Source organism: Ischnura elegans, chromosome X (genome assembly GCF_921293095.1).
Source record: "Ischnura elegans chromosome X, ioIscEleg1.1, whole genome shotgun sequence".
In the NCBI taxonomy this organism is placed as follows: domain Eukaryota; kingdom Metazoa; phylum Arthropoda; class Insecta; order Odonata; family Coenagrionidae; genus Ischnura; species Ischnura elegans.
In genome coordinates, this window is record NC_060259.1 from 7,399,178 (window position 1) to 7,413,679 (window position 14,502).

A 14,502-nucleotide genomic window follows, 5' to 3' on the forward strand; every position below is an offset into this window, starting at 1 on the left:
TCCTGAACTTCTATATCTAATATTTTTTCTCAGTTAGATATTGTATTTTAAATTAATGCTAATTACTCCACATTTTGAAGAAATGTTTTTTCCTTCAAATAAAATATTCATAGTGACTTTATGCCTTCAGGTATTTTTTAATGTTTCGATGAAAATCCATTTTGAACCTCTTGATGTTGTACTGTTGATGAATTGGGTCTAAAAAAATCAATGCCTTCCTTCAACTGTGCTATCTTGAAAACTGCTGCCTATTCTGCTTGTGAGACGTCAAGAAGGGTCAGCTACTTTAGCTTGAGATATGGTATCTTCCTCATAAGCTCACTGCCTTCTCTCCGTCTTCTCCTTGTGTGTCATCACCTTGAGACCCAAACGTGCTTGGTCCACCACATTAGTCCAAAGAGTCCTAAGCTAAGGGGGCATTTGCTTCGCTCTGCATTTATTTTTTTCTTCTTTTGTGGACAGTACTCAACGAAGATAAGATTCCTTCTAAACAGTCAGCGTATACCAGGGCCCCTTCCAGATATTCTCTCGTCTCTTGATGGAGCTTTGAAACCACGCGCTTCAGTCCACTAGAGTCATTCATGGTGTGTGGTGTTCTTTCCGGCAGTGTGTTGCAATTCTCATCGGGTGTACTTCCTGTGTGTGGTATTTTTAATTATAATTGGGGATCCCACGGAATGGGAATGGTATTGAAAGGCAAAAAAGAGACTTGGAAGACTGCTTGAGTGTTAGGTTATAATAAATTCATCGGTGGAGAGAATTTCAAGGACCTGTTATTGCATTCGTACCTAATGGAAAGAAAACGCCATTACAAGTGGTGCATGAAGTTATTTAGGAGACTATTGAATGCCGTAGTCCTAAATTCATATGTAATATTTCTAAACCTGCCGCGTGAACGGCGGTGAAATATACAAGAATTGCCATGAGAAAAAATTCTTTGCACGGCTTTAGTGCAGGTTTGAAGCTCTCAACCGATTGTGGCTTCTTGGAAGTCCTTTCTCCCTCACGTTGCCATCCTTGATGGACCGCGAGGGTCTAACACCTAGCCTCGGTGTAATTGCCATGGGAATTAAAGAACCTGGATAGCGTAGTGGTCTGTGCAGTGGCCCGGAAAGCCAAAGGTCCGTGGTTCGATTCCCGGTCCAGGGGAATTTTTTCTCATGGCAATTCTTGTATACTAAATTCATATGTTGTTCACAGGAAAACACACATAAAAAATTGACTCTATTATCATTTAGCTTGCAATTGGTCGAGGTAATATTTTTGAAATATCCAACTCCATACGGCCTGTTTGGACATGACCGTCACACCAATTCAGACAATTCAGTACCAAGACTCACAGAAGTATATTTCATAAAGACAATTCCTACAGATACGAAGAAATCAAAGCCTCCAAAGAAGGTGCGCAGTTTGTGCCTAGTATGGGACAGAGAGTACTTGTGTGAAAAATGTGCAGTGGGCCTATGCTTGGATTGCTTCAACCATACTGATTGTATATTATGAAAGTTATAAATTATTGAATGATAGCATGCCAAAAAGGCGAAGTCATTTAAATCTCATCCAGCCGCTGGAATGGGATTTAATTAAATGCCTGCCATGCTTGAGGGGTTAAGGATGGCTACATTCAAATGGTAAGGGATTCAGAAAAAAGCCAGTGGTAATGAGCGGATAAAATTCCGGCCTTGGCATTATTGTACAGTTCAAAAGACTGGTGCTATGAGACACACATTTCATGCTTTTTACAAGAAAAATGAATATATTTTTTTTAAATACAGGTCTTAATTATTTACGAGAATCCACTGAATTCGCACCCTCCTCGGTATTCTCGGTTGTGCTGTCAGATTTGAAAACTTCTTTGCACCTTTAAGGAGTATGCACATTTTGTGATCATCGATATTGGTTAATTTTTGCAACATTATATGATGTCTTAATTGAGTTATGTAACTCAAGGCCTTAATAATCATCACATACTACTTCCATAGGGTTTCATATTGAATGTGTTCTCTGGTTATCAATTGATGCAACAATCCAATTAATCTCTCAGAACAGATTCGTCCAATTAATTGGTGGGCTGAAAAGGAAAGCTGGTTTATGTTATACCCTGTAGTGAATGCAAAGCCTTGAGGGCCTAAAAATCTCACCACTCATTGTAGTGACACACTTTCATATCATCATTGCGTTAGGTCAAGCACATTTTTAAGTATTTCAATCGTATATTATTTTTTAAATTAATAATTAAAAGCAATATAGTCTCTGGACTATATTGCTTTTAGTCATAGTTACTAGCATAAATTTTGTAAAACAATCTGAATTCTTCTTTTCAAAATGCAAATTAATGAGCACAAGTCCTATTATTCCCTTTAGTAATCTAAACATTTCCTCGCTTGAGAAAATGTTTCCTGAAAAAATTTGTGCACCTTGGGATTAGAACTCGGCTCCAGGTAGTAAATTAACGTGTATATCATGTCCCCATGTTAATTTACATGAACTCTAATGCATGATTAGATAAATATTTCCAAGTTATAACCATGGATACGCGAACTGTGAAACTGAAAACCATGGCAAAGCAGAAAAAAGAAAAGCATATGAAAAGGCACATTAAATATTAATTTTCACCGGTCTTCCTTTAACTTGTACTCACATATTGGTATAAAAACACATTGAAATTCTTTATAAACTATGAGTAAGGTACTACATAATAATTATGACAGTCATTGCATAGAAGTCATAGCTTTTCGTAAGCAAAAAAAATTAGCAAAAAAAACCTGAGACTTCATCACAGCAATCTAACGCTCTGCCCACTTCTCCACGTCACAAATTACCAGTATGAGAAAATTGAAGACTACTATAGTTTTGAAGCTGTAATCATGGGATAAAGACATGGGAAACATGAACAATGGAATTGCAAACTAAAGGAAAGCATGTGTCTCATAAATAATCAATAATTCAGACCCAGTCTTGAACTTCTGAGCTCTGGAATAGCAAAGGAGCTGGCAGTTAAGTCCAGCCATACGCGGACACATAATAGACAAAGGTAGAGAACGGCAAACCAGTGCTCAAAATACCTAGGCTGCTGAATTTGTCCCAGAATACAGTTTATTACTGGGTAAGGCACATAAGGAAGGCGACGAGTCACTGTTAGACAGGCAAAGGAGTGGCAGACCTCGAGCCACCCATGATTTCGAGGACATCAGGATTCGCCATTTGATCGAGGATAATCCTATGTAGATAGATTAGTTGCCTTATCTAGGGAGATGCAATTTGGATGCAGCTACGCAACTGTTAGAAGGCCGGTGATGGAACATATTATTCAACTCCACAAACCCGCCCTCATGCCATTCTTAACAGACAGATAAAAACATTTAAGGCTGCTATGCAGCGGGAACATTTTAGCTAGCGATTATGCTTTTTGATACTCCACCATTTTCGCAGACAAGAAAAATTTTCATAGCATATGACAAGGAAGAATAGAACCAAGGAGGATGAGGAATACACAGTATGAAACAAATTCTTTCAAGTCGTAAGTTGCAAAGTGTTTTGCCCATTATGATACAAGGTGATTCAAAAGTATATTGGATATATCTGTGAATGACAGCCAGTCAATGAATGCGTAGGGAGTTTGAATAATATTTTATATTATCAAATTATGTTAATATATTTCTTGTTAAATTATTACTCGTTGAACTTCATTTACAATGCATAGCTAAATCTAAAATACAGTAAAACCTCTATGTAGTGAACCTCTTTACATCGTAATCCTCCATACTTCGTACCAACCCTCTGGTCCCGTCAGATTTACATGTAAATATATAGGAAAACCTCTATATAGTGAACCTCTTTATCTCGTAAAACCTCCATATATCGTACCAACAAGACGGCCCCGAGACGGCCTAACTACCTCCGCAAATCGTACCGAGACAACTAGAGACCATTAATGCAGCCGCGATTACCTACATGGAATGACATTTTCAGCGATAAATGTTTCACGCTTATTTTTTCTTATACACCTTTAATAATTTTCACGTTAACCATTAGTTAGGGCATCGAACTATCGTAATCATATTAAGTGACGGTAAATGAGGACAGAACACATCGTTTTCTCTCGAATCAGGGTCAAAATCGCGCGATAGCACTCGCTTTCCTTTACTGATGGCTTTATTTTCTTGTAAGTGCCTACATACTATGTTCAGTTAATAAAAGAGGTGACCAGCGCAGCCTATAATCACTTGCTGACGGAAATATTTCAACTAACTTCACTCCCATCCACGGAGACCGAATTACTCGACCGCATTGCTACTTCCGCTTCTGAAATGAAAACATTTCATGAATTTTCCGCGACTTGAAATAAATCAAATACAGTTTCGCAATTATTTTATTCCCATATTTCCCGGTGTAGCACTTTCTTACTACTGCCTAGGTAATTTTTTCTATGCTTTCGTGAACGATCGTGGTTTAAAATTTATTGCGCTTAGCGGAAATCATGTCCTTTCGCAGACCTAGCGTTTCTGTGTGGCTTCGACAGCGTTTTTCTTAGGAACGCCACGTGCATTGTATTATGGAGAGAGGGAATTCAACAAAATTTTCAAAATTACGCTCAATTTTTTGTAGTAGTCACGTGTTTATTTATTTTTTTATAAACTTTAACAAGTCACATATTATAAGAATGATAAATCAATTCTAAAAGATATAATAAGGAGTATTTTCAATTATTTGCCATAAAATATGAAAATTACTTAATTAATCATAGGCTGATGATGGATTCAAGAAATAAAAGAAGGCGTCTGCTTGACATTACCACATAATTAGCCATTTTCCTAGCCATCAACGAGGACAGGCAGAAGGCAGTGACCTTTGGAATACCATCATTCACCCTCACATCTATTGTAAACAACCGAGGAAAAACAGAAGAAACTGAATATCTAGGCTGCACAAACAAAAAAAACTCAGGCAGTTAAATATGAGGATGAAGAAATTATGTTTAGAAATAAAAAACTATTGTTCTTTCCTCCGAACACTATTAGTAAATTGCAACCCTTAGACCAGGGAATTATTTCTTAGGTCAAAAAGCATTAACGAAAACAGCTAGTGATTTTTTTGTAGTGAAAATGGCATTCAAAAGTGCTTGTGGATTTGAAAACATTATTTCGAAAGAGAGAGAAAGAAGAGAGAAAAATTTTTTAAGCAAACCCATTAACTAATTTATTTTCTAAAAAGGCCTCTTGAACAATTTCTTTTACCTTTGTGTAATCATTAAATTGTAAATATATGTTCACTTATGCATACCTATATGTTTAAATATATTAATATAATGGCTTAAAAGACAGTAGCACCATTTATTTCCCAAGGATATGAAAAAAATGGTGCCTACCACTAAAACCTCTCTATAGTGAACCTCCATACATCGAAATGCCCAAATTTTGGTCCCCTCCATTACGATGTAAAGAGGTTATACTGTAATAAGCATAAGGTTTATTTTTATTTTTCCCTGAACATAGTGTGGTTAATAATGAAAGGAAAACAGTGAGTCTATCCCGCCGGCCCTTTGCGAGCACATTAACGCCAAGGCCAGGTTATTAACCTATCTTTACCACCAGCAAGCCTTATGTGCTACAACACCCGCCTCAGGAGGTGGGTGATCGGTTTGGTGTTCATTACAGAATATCTTACATGATAAATTTCAAATCTTAAAAGTTTCAGGCATTACTCTGTGGTGCTTATGTAAACTTACTTAAATAAAAATACTCCATGTAGTCCACATCGATTATTTTCTGACCTTCATCCCCTCGTAATAATCAGTCACAAAAATAACAAGTGCTGTAATCACTCGCACACTGAAACATGTATGACGTGCTGGCTAAAGGCGACTGTAGATTCTAGTATCACCAAATATCTAATTGAGAACAAATATCCCGGTGATTTCGCATCTGAGGCCTACCACACACTGAGACAAAAGAAATCAAGTTCCTACTTCCTGTCTTGAAGAACTGAAGAGTGAAAAATCAAATAAAACAGTTATTGAGGTAACAAAATCAAATAAAACATAGGAGTTAAACAATCATGTTTTACCATTTCATACACCTTACTTTTTTCTAACCTTCCCTACCCTCCCTCCATGCACCTAAAATTTCACTTGTTCCTCTGTTTACTACAATGCATACTTTCATCCACAGCACCTACTCCTCTGCCACTTCCTAATGTTATGACATAAACGTACATAATACCTGTACGTCCCCTTCTGCATAGCTGTGCAAAACTCCCCAACTTTGAGTGTCCAGAGCACTATTTTAAGTTTCAGACCTAAGTTTAGGTTTAAGTCTAGGTTATTACCATAGACCTAGACTTTTCTGGCCTAAATGTAAATATGGCTTCATTTTCTGTTTTAGAGTTAAATATTCTCAACATTTAGTAATGATATGACATAAGGAATTCATTTTTATGTGTACATATTGCACATTATTTTATGTAATGCCCTGTACGTAATGTTACGTACGGGACAGAAAGAAATTGAGCATTAGGGTATGTTTAAATTCAATTTTTTTTTTAAAACATTATAATCATTTAGTTTGACACAAAACCTGTTTAGAAAATCTTATTTTGAGTAGTTGTCTGTCAAGAAACTTGGTGAAAAAAGAAAATTATCTATTTTATGTTACGTACGGGACAAAGAAACAATGTATTTTTAAACACGGTGTTTTACCATTATATTATGGCAAAATTAATACAACTTTATGATAGAAACTCTTATATGGTACTATATTTTGATATTATAATTATCAAGAGAAATAAAAATACCTATAGTCAAGCATTGATATGGCTACACGTCCTATGAAAATGGTAATTTTTGAACAGCTGATGAAGAGATGACTTTGAACCTAGGTTACCTACATATTTAAGCATATTTGACTGAAATTCTTAGTAAATACTCATAATATAGCCTTGTAAGAAGACAGCATAGACATAATAAGTTAAATATAAAAAAATATTTTTATTTCCAAAAGTTACCTATATTCATGGAGTTGAGTTTACTTGAGAATCACAGAGCTTCCATAATTAACTCCTAATGATCGGCAAAATACTGTAATACTGGACTTGTAAATCAAGTCACTGAAAGTTCACAAAAGTCAAAGTTCAACATAGGATTTACTTTACATAAGTCCAACTCTGAAACAGAAAATTGGGGAGCAATATTCAGGAAAGTTAAATGGCTTCAAAATCATTTTTAGGAATAGTTTTCCCCCACCCATAATACATTCTGCAGGGTTGGCAAGTGAAGCTAAACAAAAATGTTTCGTTTCGCCCCGGAGTGAAATAAAAATACGAGGCCTGGGTTTAGTTTAATTTCCGCACGAAATTAAAATCACCAAGGAGTTTAGTTTCGACCTGGGACGTAACTTTACCCCGGGAATGAAACTAAATTAATCAAAACTTCGCTGCTCATAGTTAAGTTCAGATCCCAAAATTTGAGTGGAGGGGGATGAGAGGGAATAGTTTCGACCCATTACGTTTGACACACGTGGAGAGAGGTTGAAATATTGAACTTGGAGATTGAATAGCCAGTTTGCTTTCACTGTTCTCCTGTTAGTGGTAAAAAGATGAGTGGCCCATTCATCTAATGGCGGTAGGCCGTACCTCCACTTCACTCAACCACACTTCGTACTCCCTTTACCATAGCCTTTTCACAATTTAAAAAATAAAAATTTAAATTTGCAATTTTAAATTAAATTAAAAAAATAAAATTTAAACTCGAAATAAGACTTCACCTCTTAATCCTGTGTCATATATATCAACAGAATCATGTCCACCACATGACTGAGTAGGTTTTTTGGAACATGGCAGGAAGCAGTCACCTTTCACCAGAGATCCACTGTTGGTGCCACATAAACAATTCCTGGCATTGTGCAAGCCTGCATACCTTGAACGAAAAACAGAAACAACTTCATGTTCAATTTAGGTATGAGTCACTATCAGAGGAAATGGTGGAGGGATCTACATTCTAAGGTCACACATGGGGAATAAAACTGACTAGGTAACCTGTGCAAAAATTTTGCACTTTTACATAATCAGGGAACAAGTATGTTAAGGAAAAGGTGTGATTGGGCTTGGCATAGAGAAGAAGGTGTATCGTTAGGCACTTTCTTTATACATGTTTTCTTGCAAAAATATACAAAACATATGAATACAATACAGAGAGTTTACTTCTTTGAAGACAATATTAGGAGTAACAATCAACACGATATTTTTATTAATTTGTGATACACGTTATCTTTTAAGCTCCTTGAACAAAAAGTCACAAGAATTCTTAATACTTCTTCGATTGTATTTTTTTTATTTTTGCCTGCTTAGGTAACATTTCTTTGGTTTAGTTATGGATTTAGTTTTGGTTTTTAAACTTTTTTTTAAGTTTAGAATAAAAATACATAGTGTGGAGTTGATAAACCTCGAGTGAGTAATTAACATTTAAAAAATTGACCCAGATTTTCTCTTCACCGATCAGTTACAAATGAACACCAACTCTAAGCACCATTTTCGAAGCCACCCACCCTTTTCAAAAACCCCAGCCAGTCACCACCACCCCACCTCTCAACTTCTCCCCAGCTCTCAATTCAAGCCAATGCATCACCCCCCCCTTAACCTCAGAATAAATAATCACCTGTTATCCCTCATCCCCCACGCATCTCTCTCAGTACCCACACATTCTTTGCCCCACAACTCCCTATTAAATGACCGCTTCAAAGTTTCTGTTATTGCATCCCCACCCCACTGACTCCGCCCTCAATCTCCCCACCCTGGAATTAGTATGCATTTGGCTGTTACAGGCATGTAATGCCCTGTTCACACTATGCTCTTCTTATGCCGGTTAACCACGACCATGGTTACAAAACGAGGTGTGAACGCAAGTTACCGTTAACCGTGGTTGGGATTCTGACCACCGTTTTCCGACCATGGTTGGCAGTAGTTCATGCGTGTGCAAACGTAAGTTGGTTAAAAGCTGGTTAGAAAAAGAAGAAGGCGAAGCAGCAACAAGGTGGTATGGGAGGAAAGAAAACAGAAAGTAAAGCATTCGAAGAGGAGACAGCCGTTCTTAGCGAAATAGATTCTTCAGAATTCATTCACAGGAAAGTGCTACAGATTCATTTGTTGAATATTATGAGATTTTAAACTTGATGTAAGATATGCGATATACTATAATTTGTAATGAATTGGCCATTAGCTTGCATTGTATTGTTACGGACACATTGAATAATCTCTATAAATATTTTGCTGGAAATAATGTAAAATGTGTGAAACTACCTCAATAAAAATCTGACAGTCAAAATGATTTTAATGTTTAGGTAAGAGTTCTTTGTCCCAGTTTAAAAAAGATCCCTTACATTCATCCTTGAACAAAAGTTCCTCCCATACCAATATAAAATATCGGGCTAACTGCTAGTTAGATTTTACTGTAGAAAATAAAGTCGGGTGATACAGAAGATTCCGGTTAATTGGGACATATCGGGACTTGTGCATTTTGCCCCAATTAAGCGGCTACCCCAATTAGGCGAACTATCCTGTATATGGGCTTAAAGAAACATTGAAATGATAGAAAGAAGACTAAAGAACATTTATAATGCAACCTAAGTATATTAAACCATTACATACTTTGATTAATAAATCAGCGAGTTTAGTCAAATTATAATCAATTTTAAGAATAGGGTGGTTTCCTATTATTTTTTATTGCCTATATCGGAAGATTATTACTCCTGGAGTACGTATTTCATGCTTTTAGATTTTTAAATGACGATATCTAATTTTCGCAATAAAATGAAAAGTGAAAATTTTCAAGCACGCAAAAACGCGACGGGTAAGGAAATCTCTCCGTGTGACGTATTTCTGGTTCCCCCTCCCGCCTTGTGAGGTGACCTTGATCGAGGCTCTGAGCGCTGATAGGACGCAGGATGCTAGAGGGTAGCTGAGTACCTTGCTGTCTGGTAGCGCTTGGCTTAAAAAAGGTTTATTAATACCTTATCAAACGAAGAAAACTTTCCGACCTTAGCCAGTTTTAATAGGTGATTATTAAGACATGTTTCCCTGAGCTCTGCGCCTCATGCATGCATTGGTAATCTCGGACGATGTATAACTCCTATCTTTTCCTATAGAAACTAGGACCCTGTGACGTCACGTGGAGTGGCATCGCATGGGCGCCAATCTGGCCCTTTTCAAATGAGGATAAAAATGGACCATTGCCATTCGTCTAAACCGGTATTTCTAAAACGAAATAATTTGTATATTATGAATACAGTAATGGTGGGTAACAAATCGTAATCAATGCCTTTCGGTTTCTTTGATGAAGGAAACTACCCTATTATAACAATTTAGTTAAAAATATTTTTCACAGCCTCGGGCCATGCTGAATGAATGTCTTTTACTTAGTCCTATTAAAGAAAAGTAGAGATGTGCGAATAGTATCCGCAAATACTCTAATACTAGAAATAATTCAATATTCGAGGTCTCGAATAGTTATGCTAGAGGTACGCTCTCGAATACTTTGAATTTCGTGCCGAACACTGTCATTGGTAGTTGACTCGGAAAATTGTGAAGAACTCTAGTCGTTTAGTGCATGCAGCGTTGTTATAGGCAAGTAGACGAACTGCATCAAATTCGCAGATAAGAACAGTGAAAAGAGTTCGACGTGAGGACCCGAAAGTGATCGGGTGAAAAAATCCGAAAATCCCCGGTTTCCCCCACCAGGAGAACCTCAATGCCGTGGGATAGTAACTACGAAGCACAATTCCCAAAATCCACTCCCCCCTCCATACATCAGCCCTCAGCCTCCGACGCTTTCCTCCTCTACGAAATCAAACTAAAGGTCCCAGCTCCCTCAGGGTTTGTATTACGAAGACCATAAATGAAAAGCTTCAAAAGAAATTATCAAGTTACAGGAGAATAATAGAATCATGTTTGACCCTTCCCTCTTTCTCCCCCACTGACCTTTTTCTGCCTACCTGCTTCTAAGTTCCCTAATTCTGGAGGTCAACTGCTGCATGAGTACCGTGGGATAGTTACATTAGCACATTTCCCAAGATCCACTATCCCCCTCCATTCAGCACTAGCCCCCCCTCTGAGGCTTTCCTCTTCTCCGAAATAAAATAAAAGGTCCCAGCTCACGCAGGGATCATATTACGAAGATCTTAGCTTCGAAAAAATATCAAGTTACACGAGAACAATAGAAACGTGTTTCGCGCCTCCCTTTTCTCACTCACTGACCTTTTTCAGCCTACCTGCTTCAAAGTTCCCAGTTTCTGGAGGTCAACTGCTGCATGAATCACCTATTCGCCCAAAAGGTGTCTAACGATGACTTTCGGCAATTGATATTACACCTTTATTGGATTGAAATATTAGTAATGTGCGTGTAATTTAAAAAAGAATAAGACCAAATGCGACGCATTTCTGACTTTATTTAAGCATTTTTTGCGAGGAAATAAATGTCAAAATATGACGGAGACTTAGCATTCTGGCGAGACTCGATATGAGCGGCAGAGCTTCTCGGAAGTTGATGCGGTATTTTTTTTCCGAAAACATATATCAAGTTACAATTTATGAGTTGTGCTATAAATCTCTATTGTTACAGTCACAGACGAAGGGATATTTTCTCAGGATATTTGGTTTCTCCCTGATAGCAATTCGAATTCATCTTATCTCGTGAGAACTTCCAAAAATGGACTGAAAATAATTGAAGAAAATCCGGTGGAGATGCGTGTGCATTTTCCAAAACGCCTCAGATTGTCCGCTAGCACTTGACAGCAGGAGTGGGGGTAAAGCGAGCTACCTGTTGAAAATAAGAAGTTGGATGAAGCCGAGTATCAGATGGGCGTGCCGCTGAAATGGCATTTGGTAGATAAGAATGTATACATCAGACAGAAATCCATCGTAGCAGTGTGAATGCTGAGACGGCGTGCAATCATTTTTCGCGAGGTGGTGTGTCCCCTTAGAATATTTGAAAGAGATGTTCGTTGAATCAACTATATGCCCAATTGTTTCCATAAAATTAAAATATTCTATTAATCAGCTAAATTCCTGTTCGAATCCTTTAAAGGAAATCACAATTACTCGCCGAAATATTCTTTCCTGCTGCATAGGCAACGAAGTCAAACATTCCCGCATTCATAGTTTAGTATTAGAGGTATTCAAATATTTGAGCAATGACTTAATATTCGAATTCGATATTCGAGTTCCAGAAATCTGCTATTTGACCCATCTCTAAAGAAGTCCTACCCTCTTGTGGATAGTATAACAACAAGAGCATTCAAAATTGGGCAAGAATAGGAACATTTGTGAAAAATAAGAGTAAATCGAAGGAGGAAAATATTTAAAAAAAAATAGTATTCTGAAAACAAAAAATTTTAATTTCGTCGCTAGTATAGAGTCTATGTTGCCGACTCATGGCCCAATAAAGCTGCATGCTGTCCCAATTCAGCGGAGAATACTCTGGGATATCCCTCTATTGGGTTCTGGTCTTCAAGATATGCCCCAATTAAGTGGCTGCCCCAAGTAACCGTTGGACCCATTGAGTGGAATCTACTGAACTAATAATCACAAAAAATTACCATGTTCTCTCTCTTATTTCATGAGTTTAATTTCAACAATATTCAAGTCACATTTCAGCAAGTTATTCGTCCACCATTGAAATGAAGTAAAATAGTTTTAATTTACGGAATAGTATCAGATTATTTCATGTCCTTTGTCAAAATCAGAAAACAATAATTGCTAAGACTGCAATGCAGCGAATCATTGATGAAGGTGAAGAAAAGAGGACCTAATCTTGAGCCCTAAGCCTCAATTGAGGCTCACTTATGGTGATTTAGGATTGAAACACAGTTTTTGCTGCATTGCAGTCTTAGCAATTATTATTTTCTGATTTTGACAAAGGACATGATATAATCTGATACTATACCATAAATTAAAATTATTTTACTTCAATTCAATGGTGGACGAATAACTCGCAGAAATGTGACTTGAATATTGTTGAGTGTGTCTGATCCCAAATCACCATAAGTGTGCCTAAATTGAGGCTGATGGCTCAAGATTAGGTTCTCTTTTCTTCACCTACATCAATGATTTGTCAACACATTCGAATCAAGGGCAAGTAGTAGTATATGTTGTTGATACCAAACAAATTACTACAAATAGTCACTTTCACTTGTATTCAATAGAGCAGTAGAAAAATGCAAACCACACTATCAATGAAATGATTAGTTGGACGAACACATCTGAATTAACTTCTACATAGCAAGGAACAATGCTCGACGATGCTGGAAAGCAATTATTTAATTCATAAGCAGCTCATAATATGCATATACGTCGTAAATAATTGCAATGAACACAAGAACTTTTTCCTGCACATTCTCTATTTCCTTCCAACAGGTTATTTGCTCTTGTCAATTCATTTTTCTCTTGGATTTACTTTACCATTCATCAGATGTCGCCAGTGTCTAACCATGGTATGTGTGAATGCACACTGGTTCTGAAGTCATCTTTACACTGGTTGAGAATGATGGTAGTGAGAATGGGGCATAACCCACCTGCCTTGAATGTAGCCTGCTAACCCCCTAACCCTACCTGTCATCGCTGCCATCAATCCTCCCCCTTCCCTCCTCCAACATTTTCCTTGACCCTGCCTCCCATATACCCTACCAGTGTCTCCTTGGATGCTGAGAATGAAGCTGCTGCTTCCAAAGCTCCAATATAAACTTTTTCCCATGCAAGCAAAATGCCCCACTTTTTACATCGGCCCATTCATCACCCTCCCGTGCATCCAAACGAATGGGCGTTGCTCCTCTTGCAAAAGTGTCTCCTCTCTTTCTACCACTCTTCCTGTTGCCATACATGCCTCCTCCCACAACGCACCATTTGACGAGTGTTATAAAGTGGTAATATAGCCCCCTTAGAGCTGACGGAGCTGGAGCAGGCGCACATTTGAGCTTTCCATGCACTTTCTGCACCAGGGATCACTGTGCCCACCAAAGCACCACCAATTTCCACCAATTTCCGTTTTCCCTCCCTCCATTTTTACCTTCTTCCTCGCACCCTTCCCTCACCCCTCCGCTCCTCTTCTCACTCGAGAAAGATGTCCCATCAAAAATTCAAACTAAATATTCCCCATAAGTTCCATCTTTTTATTTTTCATTTACTTCTTCCGTAGAACTAAGAGATGTTCCTATCCCTTACATAAATGCATAGAGAAGGAAAGAAAGCGATAAGAACAAAAAACAGAAAATGGAGTAGGATGATGGTGTAGTCTACCATTTTCAGTTTCACTCCTTGCCACTCCTTGTGTGACAAACATTTTATGCCTCAAGATGTGGTATGGTCCTAAGAACTCCGACATATTGAATTAACATAATATTGCACACTGGAGTGATGTCTCCACCAGAATTTGCCATTAAAATAATCACGGCCTCTCTCTTCGCTTCACATTTATCAATCCTGAAATTATCGGAAATATCTAGAATGAAGTGCTTTCTC

General features: G+C 37.7%; 1 protein-coding gene across 4 annotated transcripts in view; it reads right to left on the bottom strand.

Moving 5' to 3' along the window:
- The window catches only part of LOC124171875 (putative tyrosine-protein kinase Wsck), a 170,413-nt gene that overhangs the window by 117,448 nt on the left and 38,463 nt on the right, over window positions 1-14,502 (bottom strand). For all 4 annotated transcript variants that reach the window (XM_046551258.1, XM_046551256.1, XM_046551255.1 and 1 more), the window contains exon 4: window positions 7,761-7,912. In XM_046551258.1, coding sequence (XP_046407214.1) covers window positions 7,761-7,912 — 152 coding nt within the window. The remainder of the gene's footprint in view (window positions 1-7,760; window positions 7,913-14,502) is intronic.